At 59.9% G+C, this 10289-nt stretch overlaps 1 protein-coding gene across 3 annotated transcripts; it reads right to left on the bottom strand.

The window, feature by feature from the left end:
* Window positions 1–65: 65 nt before the first annotated feature.
* On the bottom strand, window positions 66–1906 carry PSMG3 (proteasome assembly chaperone 3). 3 transcript variants are annotated; one of them, XM_028091928.1, is made up of 3 exons: window positions 1875–1906; window positions 1150–1386; window positions 66–552 (listed from the first exon to the last, which is right to left on the bottom strand). In XM_028091928.1, exons 2-3 carry the CDS (start codon window positions 1363–1365, stop codon window positions 400–402), a joined length of 369 nt encoding a protein of 122 aa, XP_027947729.1. In that variant the 5' UTR covers window positions 1366–1386; window positions 1875–1906; the 3' UTR covers window positions 66–399. The 3 variants fall into 3 exon arrangements, with proteins under 3 accessions (XP_027947729.1, XP_027947727.1, XP_027947728.1); XM_028091926.2 differs by lacking the exon at window positions 1875–1906 and adding an exon at window positions 1601–1845; XM_028091927.1 differs by lacking the exon at window positions 1875–1906 and adding an exon at window positions 1531–1616.
* Between the last annotated feature and the right edge of the window lie 8383 nt (window positions 1907–10289).

The following is a 10289-nucleotide window of genomic DNA, read 5'->3' as shown; positions in this document are numbered from 1 at the left end:
CGCTGAACCGAACCTACACCGCGTGATGTTAGTTTCTCAGTACTGCCAGGAAGGACGGTGAGGTATTTGGGGACAGGCATTTATTGTGAATAAAAAAAAATTTCCTTCAACAACAGATACTGCACGTGGGGGGCCAGGACTCATGCCTGATGACTCATCTTTCAAGTCTCAAATATATGCAGCTATTTGGGCCCTGGTAAGAACGGTTCATAGCCCCCCAGACACACTCTGCAGCTTTCCTCCACCTGCGGATAAGAGCGCCCAAAGTACAGTCCGCCTGGGATGCGCATATTTCTTCTGGCTTCTAGAGCTAAAGGCAGAGTTCCTCCTTCTGCCTGACCGAGGGTGTCGCACGTCCCCTCAGCCCGCTGAGTAGCAGGCGTGTCTGCTGCTCCAGGGTCACCACACCTGGCAGGACTGGATCACCTCCTTCAAGGCCTTCAGCCCCTCCACGCTCCTGTCCTTCACAGCCATGGCCAGGAGGACCGCTCTGTTTCCAGCTTCCTGAGACACAAACGTCACCAGGTTCTTTGCTAAGACATGGATGAGAGGCTGGTAAAGGGAAGGAGAGAAACGATTTTAATTGGGACAAATCTGATTTCCCTTAGCGCCTTCGCGGTGTCCCCTAGGTACCCGACTGGCTTCCTACACCAATAAATCACACCCCACCCCGTAAGTTCAACGTAACAGTTGTTCAGCATTCAACCAGACTCCAGAACACTCCAGTCCTAAACAAAACGCTGAAGAGGCACCATTATACTCATTTTCTTGGTGCTTTCCGATTCCTTGGTCTCTTCTGGCTGGCCGTCATCTAGAAGGAATCGTGAAAGGTATTCTGCACGGCTGGGGTGGGGTCTGTCAAATCTCACAGGCGATCTTGTCAGAGCTCGTTACCCCAAGGTAGCATGAGAGGGTCAAACCTTACAAGATCAATACCCCGCCTGTCTGCCAGATACAACACTGATGGGCTGGGAAAAGCATGCACCAAGGGCAGGCAGGTGCTCTCACAGCTGCGAAGGCTTCAGGAAATGCTGTGGCTGTCCGTGGGCTCCATGGCCCTCCCACCAGACCCTCCGGCCACTACTCACAAACTGCAGTCACACGAGCGGGTTTTCCTCCACCACGGGGACCCCTTCCCAGCCACTTTACCTCGTCCTGCCCAAGAAGGACTTTCGTGGTGAGCACGGGCTTGCTGATGTCACTGGCCACGGGGCTGGGCTCCAGGGAGACCAGGGTACCCATCTTCCCGAACTGGGTCACCACCACCAGGATGTGACTGCTGAAGGCTGTGCAGACCACCTGCGTGGGGACCCCACATACCACTTCCGTCTTCTGTCTGGACACCAGCAAGGGTTTGCCTTCCATGGATGGGTCTCTTCAGGGGCACTTTAGTGTTTAACAAGGAAAGAGAAAACACGAGAGTAATTCAATCAGACCGTGTCGGATGTGCCTCGTGGCTCCAGCGTTAGTACCACCTGGTGTTAAAACAAACACAAGCAAGCCCATCCGAGCGAGCGCCCGTGCACGCACACGGGCTTCCCCTGGAACCCGCTGGAGCCGCTCCCAGGCGCGCGTGTGCAGACGTGCGGGCTGCGCCTACCGGGCGGGCCGTCAGGGCACACGCTGCTCTCTATCCCCGGAGGCTCCCGCCCTTCCGCGGCCCGAGGCCGGCGGGAGCGAGCGCCGCAGGTGCACAAGCCCGGGCTCCAGCCCGTGGCCGCGCTCCCGCCTCCCGCTGAGCTTCCCCTTCCGTTTGGGGAAACGACCGCCCCCACAGGACGGGGCAGCACCGCCCCCCCGCGCGGGGGAAGGGCAGAGAGTGACGAGAGGCCGGGAGGCCGGGGCCCCGCGGGGACGCGCGCCCGTCTACCCACCCCGCCAGCCGCGCCGCCCGCGCTTACCGCGCCGCGCCCGGAAGTGACGCCCTTGGGCGACGCGGGCTCGCCCCCGCACGGGGGGCCCCGCCCACCCGCGCTGCGGCCCCGCCTACGGAAGTGCGCCTGCGGGCTTCCGGTCCCGGCGGGGCCTCCGGCGCCCTGAGGAGTGGGGTTCCGCGCTCGGGAGAGGGGCTGCGTGTTCGGGACGAGGGGCGGCAGCCCACGACCCGCGGGCCTCGGCCTCCCGGCCTCTGGCCGCTCCCCCGGGGTGGCCTCGGTAGTCGGGGGAACGCCTGGCTGTGGGTTCCCTTCCCGCATGGCGGCCCGGGGGCTGTCGGAGCGGAGCCGGCGCCGTGCAGCGGTCGCCCCACGCAGAGCGGGCCGTGAGGGCCGCCGCCGCGGACACAGGGCCCTGGGTGTGGCCGGCAGGAGTCCCAGCCCGGAGCCCGGGCGCGGGGCGTCCTGCTGACCCAGGCGGGCGGGACGGCGCGGAGGCCCCACGGCGAGGCCAGGGCTGAGGGCCCCGGGGCGGGGGCGGTCCGTGGGGGGGCGAGCCCTCCGCCCCACTCTCCCGGGGCCCCCGGCCCTCCTGGGGCGGTCTGCAGGGGTGGGGGCGGCCCGCGGGGACGAGCCCTCCATCCCACGCCGCCGGGTCCCTCCCTGGGATGGATCTGCAGGGGTGGGGGCGGCCCGCGGGGACGAGCCCTCCATCCCACGCCGCCGGGTCTCTCCCTGGGATGGATCTGCAGGGGTGGGGGCGGCCCGCGGGGACGAGCCCTCCGTCCCACTCTCCGGGGCGGGGGCATTCTGCAGGGGGCGAGCCCTCCGCCCCATTTTCACGCGGGCCCCAGCCCTCGGGGGTCCATCTGGGCCACCCTTCCAGCGCACATCCGTCAGATTCCTCAGGCCGGGGTGGGTGCCAGCCATTGGGCGAAGTGCTCCGTGAGCAGTGGTTCCTGCAGTCTTGACCCCGTCCTGTAGACGGGCTGTTCAGGTTCAGGGAGCTTGCCCCGGGTCGTAGAGCTGGCAAGGCCTGGATCCGGGCTTTAGACGCTCGCCCTGCTTGCCCTTGATGACTGGTCTGAGGGCTCCGGTACGGGGGAGGAGGAGGGACCAGCGTGGCCCCTGTGGCAGGACGATTTCTGGTCCCCTCCCGCCGTCTCTGACAGCCCCCCAGGGCTCATCCTCTCTTTCTCCAAGCTGGAAGTGTTATTGGCGGGGTGGGGGAGCCTTGCTGCCCTAGCTTGAGCCTGCAGATTCCTCCTTAGGGGAGTAACAGCCCTGCAGAACCCCGTACTCAGAGGCCTTGCTGTTCAGATTCCTGACAATCCCTGCGGGGGCGCATTTCCCCTCCACCTGGTCTGCCCACTGCACTGAGCCCCTTAGGAAGCCTTGGCATCCCTAATCTTTGCTCCCTTTTCTCGTGATTTAATGACTCCTTAGACAATCCGTGTCAAGTCCAATGAAGCACGCGCCTTCCAAAACGATTTCTGGTGGCTTAAAATAAAAGGCATGTATACAAAACATCAAAATAGAAATCGAAATCAAAAGGAAACCTGTTTTTGAGCTTTCTTGCAGCCGGTTCACAGAGGGAAAGATTATGACTTTCAAGCTTCCAATACTCAAAAAGGATGAAGGGTATCAATTTCTCCTGAGAGTGTTTTTGTTGGGGCTAAATTTAAACCCACATCCACCCACCCACACACCAAAAGCAAATTGCCAATTCTCTTGCTTTGCCGTGGGAAACCTTACAAAGGTGCATTCAGTGCTGTTCACCTATTCATGCGTTCTCTCTGTATACAAATAGACACAAGTTTGACACCCTCCCCTCCAAAAAATACCCAACTCTGGAATAAAGTTCTCACCTTTATGAAAGACGTGCGAGAGCAGAGTGGCTGATAAGTTTCAATGACACTCAAGCAAATATGTCCGTGCTTGTCCGTTGGCTGTTTTTTGGTGGAGATCTTGGGTAGAGGCTGCATATGAAGGAAAGGAGGTGGGAAGTCTAGGAGGGGCTTTCCTGGAGGCCCAAGCGGGCGTGTGGGCGGAACTTGGGCACTTAGAATAATGCGGGTCCAGCTCATTGCCTGCCCTGGGCTGTTCTCCAGTGGGAGGCGAATTCCCTTGAGTAAATCCACTTAAAATGGGAACCGAGTAGTGGAAGTGTCACTGGTGGGGCAGAAGAGTGAGAATTTATCTTAAAAAAATGGGGACAAAACAAAATGTCTTGAATTTGTTTTTCAAGGAATTCTAAGTTATGAATGCCATTATACGTTAATTTGTAGAACCAACGAATCCAGTGTTGATTTGGCAGGGTCATAATTTTTCCAACAAGTCGTCTGACAGCGATTTTCCCAGCTGCATAAGGAGGAGGGCGGTCGGAGGGCACCATCCGCTTCCCCAAGCGCCTCTCGTGATCCTTTGATATGCACGTTTGACCTTGGAGTCTGTCCTCAGCAGCCGGCCCCCGTCTGGCACCGCCAGGCCCTCCACGCTCGCCGCCACATCCCCCAGTATTAACCTTCACGGGCTTTCCGAAATCTTGCATCTCTCATGATGCACGGCAGCCCCCCGGCCTCACGGCGTGCCTACCAGGACTTGCAACGTCGTGCCTGTGCGTGAGAGAGAGTGGGGGACACGGAGGGGCATTTAAGGGGAGCCCAGTTTTGTAAACGGTCGATTCAGTAGGGAAACTTTCTGTGTTAGGATACCCCTACTTCCCTCTGCGAGCTCATGCCTTGCCAGCTCTGGCGGGCACACGGGGGCCTAAGATGTCAACCCTGGAAGGCTCTAGAATGTGCCTCCTCGGCCCTTACTAACTGTGCTTTGGGGCAACCTTCCCTGTTGGCCTCAGCTTCTCAGCTCAGAAATGGAGAGAACACAGGTGCCGGCCTCACAGGAGGGAGTGAGGTGGGCCACAGACCGTGATTTCCCGGAGCTTTATGAAGTTAGCTGTTACTTCCTGTGTTTTCATACTTACTTATATATTTATACATTGTTTATTACCTTTATTATTAAACACCTGTCCTCTCATCCGCAGGTGAGTAACATCCTGCTGCCGTATGCCGGGTGAGGAATGACTTGAAAGCACATCAGTCTTTGGGCCTAGAGGCCCTCGACCTGCAGGAGGCTCTCCCAGCTGCCACCCTCCAGGGTCTGCCCGAGGGAGGGGCTCATAGACACAGTGTCCCCTCCAGATTTCGGTGAGATGGTGTAATAGGTGGAGCTGTGTTACTTGTAGAAACGATAGCCCCTCTCACATGTCGCAGCCGGTCTCCTAAGAGGACCGGGGGATGCAGAGCTGGAGATCACGTTTGTGATGCAGGCCTGAGACGCGGCATCAGATAAGCAGATTTTACCCCGTTTAGGCGCTAGATACTTAGGACCAAGCGACGGGAGGTGTGTCCATTAGGGTTCTTCCAGGCAGAGGTGACAGACACCGTGTGAAACTGTCCTTTTGCTGCAAAGGAGAACAGATGGGCTCACTGGACAGCTGAGAAGTCCTGGACACTCTGACGATTCACCCCTCCGTTTCTCAACTCCGAGATTGCCGTCCTGCGTTCTGGCAGCATCACCAGCCGCTGCCTCCAGTCACTCTCCTTCCCAGGATTCCCCGGGAACGTCCAGGCCAGTCTCCCTAGACCAGCCTGGGTCACGTGCCTGTCCTTGAACCAATCACTCCGTGAAAAACGAGTTCATGTACAAGCAGCTCCCCCTGCATTTGAGAGTTAGCAAGTCCTTGTCAGTGATTACGTCAACGAAGAAATCATAACGGACGTGACGAAATATCTAGAGCACCCCACCCTCCCCGCCCCCGGCCCCTGGAAACCACGCACGCACTTTGTGTTTCTGCAGATTTGCCCATGTGGACAACGCCCACAAGGGGACTCGTGCACCATGTGGCCTTCCGTGGCCGGCCCCTTCCGCTCAGCACCGTGTGGACAAGGTTCCTGTGCACACCTCAGGGGTGCTTTCCTTCCGACAGACCAGCTCTTGGGAGGATTAAATGAGGTCACATGGCGAAAGGGCCCGGTGGAGGGCCGGACACACCCGGTGTGCAACAGGGCTGCCTGCCTTTCACGGGTCAGCGGGATCCACTCATGGAACCGCACACAAGGGACCTCGTGGGACCAGCGGCCCTGAGCTCTCTTCACTGCTGGCCTTTGGGGGCAGCTGATGCCGAGGAGTGGCCATGTTAGCCCATCTGCCCGGTCCCCTAATGCCCCCGAGACGGGTCTGAGGTTATCTGAGCACAGGCCTTGTTGCGGCCAAGGCCAAGGGGTCCTCCTGCCCCAGGCCCGTCCCTGGGGAAATGCTGTGGTGGTTCGGAAGCTGCTGGTGCCCTGTTAGGACAGAAGCAGGTGTGAGAAGCCTCGTGGGCACGGCCAGCTCCGCGGCGGTCTGCGGATCTTTCTCTGAGCGGTACCCCCGCCGCCGCTGCCGCCACCGCCACCGAGGCTGGGGACGCTCTGCCCTGGGGGCCCCCGCGTTTACCGCCAGCCCACACCTGCCCTTTCTGTGCCCCAGCTGGGAGTGACCCTGCACACAGCGGTCACAGACACCCTTGAACAAATAGTGGCGCGGAATTAGAAGCGGTTCTAATTAGAGTTCTCCACAAGACAGAGATTACCTTCAGCAGCACCCGGTTATCTGGAAAAACAATGAATTAATTTTTTTCCAAACCAGGATTATCCAAGTGGAGGGAGGGGGGCAGGATATAAGAAACATAAGCCGCTGAGGTTTTTGCAGGAAAAAAAAAAAGATTAAAGGCAACCAATCGAAAATCGCGTATATTTTATTACAAAAACAAAACCCCGGGTCTATGTGAAACTCAATTTTTTCCCAAGGGAAATTAATGCATACCATTAAAACTGAGTCCAGTTTATAAGGATCCAGGGAGCGGTTCAGAAGAGGAATAAATCCTCTTCCCAGGGAGCATGTAAAGATCATTTCTGGAATGCCTACAGCACAGGGGAAGAAGTAAAATCATCATTTTCCTGCAGAGGCCGGTGGTGTTTCCTGTTGGGTGTAGCCTCTGTTCAGAGGCGGCGGGCAGGGGCTGTGTGGTCTACACGGGTCCCGGGCTTTGGAGTTCTGTGTCAGTGGGAGTGTTTTCACTTAACACCACACAGTAAGCACAAAGAAAACCCCTTGTTTTTGGACCCAGTTCCCTGCCCGCCCAGAACAGGGAGCTGAGGACGCGTGTTGATTTCGGTCAAACTCGGTTACGCTCGGCTGTTAAGCGTTTCGCTCCCAGAGCGAGGCTTTCTGCCCTCGTTAGAAATACTGACAACTGCCTTGCACCCACATGTTTGTTTAGTTCCTTAATAAAGAAACCTTAATCCATGTACAATTTCGGGAAGCCTTTCTTTCAATACTTTAAGGAGTTATTTCCCCTGGCGAGGAAGTGGTCCTGTTGCCCGGTGTGGAGCCTGCCGCAAAGCTTGCCCATCCGCATGGAGGCTCATCCCGGCTCCCGCGCTCTTACCAGGAGAGGAAGAGCCAGTGCTGAAGGCCACGGGGCCTCAAAACGTGCTTGTTGAGTTGGACTGCATTCGAGGTTGCATGCCATGCCGCGGATCGAGGGGCTGGGGCGGGTGCAGGAGCCAGGAGCGTGAGGCCGAGGGAACCTGAGCCTCCACGGCCAGGGCAGGCTCACCTGTGGCCTTGGACCATTCCCTTCCCCTCCCTGGGCCTCCAACTGTAAACCCTCATCTGTAAAATGGGCACATTGGCCAGGTGGCCACCAGGTGCCTCCCACCCACTCCTTAGTGGCATGGCACGGGGAGGGGGTGGGGCCCCTTGAAGAGGCAGCCCAGAGACCTGGCAGGAGGGATCCAGTAGGGACCCAGTGGATGGGCCGGAGAAGGCGGGAGGCGGCCTCATGATTCCGAAGCCTGTTCCGCGTGTGGGGGCTGTCCCAGGTGGAGGCTCCCAGAGGGCAGACTGGTCACGGCTCGAGGACGTGCTGAACCAGTAACGCCAGGGCTGCGCACGGGAGGTGGTGAGTCTGCTCCCTTTGGGGGAATTGAGAGCAGGTGGTCAGCTGGGGTAGGGACGCGTGTGGGGGGAGGGGGGATCTGCATTTGGGGGGCTGGACTTGAAGAGTTTGGGAGGATTTTGAATCCAATGCTTATAGTTCTGTGCATCCAGAAGTGATAACACGGGGAGATACTAGCCCTGCTGGACGGTCCGAGACAGAACAGGACACAGAGCTGAATGGAGTAAGAACCAGCCACGCCCAGGGCCGGCAGGAATGGGTTTGCGGCTGGAGCGGCCCGCGTGGCCGGTGGGAATGTGGAATGGCATGGGCACTCTGGGGAGCGGGTTAGCAGTTCCTTGGAAAGGTGACCACCGCCTCCCACATGCTGCAGCAGGGCCATTCCTCGGTCTACAGCCACCAGAAGACACCCCCTCACTTGATGCACCCCACACGCTCTCAGTGGGTGGGGGGGGTGCAGACACAAAGTGGCACGTGCACATGATGGGACACTGCTCTGTATTTGAAAGGGGTGAAGTGCTTAGCGGCACATGCAACAGTATGGCGGGGGGGATCCTCACAAACTGCTTAGAGAAAGGAGCCGAGCACAGAGTCTGCATGAGGCCTGACTGCATGCCTCTGGAGTTCCGAGAAAGGCCAGCTTATCGGAACAGAAAGCGGGTCTGCGGTACAGAGTTGGGGCTCAGGGACGGCTTTGTGCATCTTGATGGTGGGGGTGCTGCCGTGACTGCGCATTTGTCTGCACTCGGGAAACCGTACGTTGAGAGCAGACCTCAGGGTCTGTGCAGAAAGAAACTGTGAACCCATAATGGGGGCAAACAAGCCCCACCGACAGGTAGACCCGATTTAAAGTCCCACCTCCGACCGGGAGCGGATCTGCTTGGAGAGCGTGGCCCGCCGCGGCCGCTGGAGGACTCCTGCCGTGTCCTATAGCACCTCGGGGCACACAGGTCTGATTTTCCGCCACCAGGGCCCGGCATGCCCGGTGCCCCGAAGGTGCTGCTGTTGCTCGTCCGTCCGGGAGAGAAAGGTTTCTTGGGCACCCGCTGGATGAGCATTTCCGGCCGGTAGCGGGCCCAGGGCTCTGGGCTGCAGAGATAAGGCAGATGATGAGCCGGAGGCCACAGGTCCAGGTGGACTGAGGTCGGTACCGCAACGCCCTCTCACCACCGGCCCGAGCGTGGCTGAAGGGGGTAGGAAGGCTCCCGGGGAGCGCGGCAGTGAGGGAGGCCGCGGTGGGGTGGCCCCGGCACACAGGGCCTGCGGCCTGGTGGGAAAGACCGGTGGCAGGGGGCTGGTCCTGCGGTGGCAGCAGGTCCAGATTCGTGGGCACTTCCAGTGTCCACGGGCGCACGTAGGCAAGGTTGTATTCTGTTCTCGCAACCAGGAGAGAACACGGGGAAGGCAACGCGCTTGTGACCTTTGTGGCCCGGGGGTCCTTGCGCCCCGAGGACGCGCCCACAGCCCCCCGAGGTGAATCTAGGTGGTTTGGGTTGGGTGTTGGCTGGGAAAGGGCAGGAAGGAGGGTCTACAGCCCCCAACCCCGGCGGAGGCAGGGTGGGGAGAGTCTGCGTTACCAGCGAACGCCTCCAGGGGGCAGCAGAGGCCTGCGGAACCCGGTGTGGGTGGCGGCACCGAGGCGTCTGTCCTGTGGTCCTCACTCCGCACGGGGAAGAGGGGCTTCCCCCTGGCACTTCCCGCCCACCTGGCCGGGTAGCCCGCCCCTTCCAGGAGGGCCCGGAGCCCGTCCGCTCTCTCCCTCTGTCTGTCCGTTCGGGTCTCAAGCCCTCGCTCCCCCTTCTCTGTCGGTCTCCGTCCGCCTCTGCCTCAGTCTTACCTGGGTGTCTCCCTCCCCCCAGAAGTACGCCCACCTGACCACAAAGATGTTGAAGGTGTCATGTCGCGGGCACCTGCTGAGCCCGGCCTGAGGGCCAGACCCGGTGCCGCCGCGCTGTAAGGGGGGGCGAGAAGTCCTCTGGGGGCACTGTCAGGCGCGCGGCAGGAGGGGGGTAAGGCGGCCCCGAGCAGGGGCATTTGAGGTCGGGAGTAGGGCTCGTGAGCTGGACTAGACAGTCGAGGCCACAGTGAGAACACCGAGTGGGTGCACGCTGGCCTCTGCGCCCCCCACAGTTACTGTTACGGGACCTCGGCTTTAGCTCTGACTTTGCTGAGAGCCCCAGAGAAAAGGGAATCAGGATCAGGTCCCCAGGCCTGTGCGTGGTGGTGCGGGGGACCCAGGGCTGTGCGGGTCCGGGGCTCAGTCCAGCCTCCCGTTCCCTACTCCGCGCACCCTTGGTCGCTGCCGCCCCCCTCCCCGGAGCCCCTGCCTCAGCTTCTCCCCCATGAGGCCCCCTCCCCACGGCCCCCTCACTGCCCTCCTTCCCCTGCGGATAAGCCCCCAGAGACTCTCG

The sequence above is a fragment of the Eumetopias jubatus genome, unplaced genomic scaffold, assembly GCF_037043125.1.
Source record: "Eumetopias jubatus isolate StellerSeaLion01/CBP00866 unplaced genomic scaffold, mEumJub1_p1.0 scaffold_12, whole genome shotgun sequence".
Classification (NCBI taxonomy): domain Eukaryota; kingdom Metazoa; phylum Chordata; class Mammalia; order Carnivora; family Otariidae; genus Eumetopias; species Eumetopias jubatus.
This window is presented reverse-complemented; position numbering and strand designations above follow the sequence as displayed.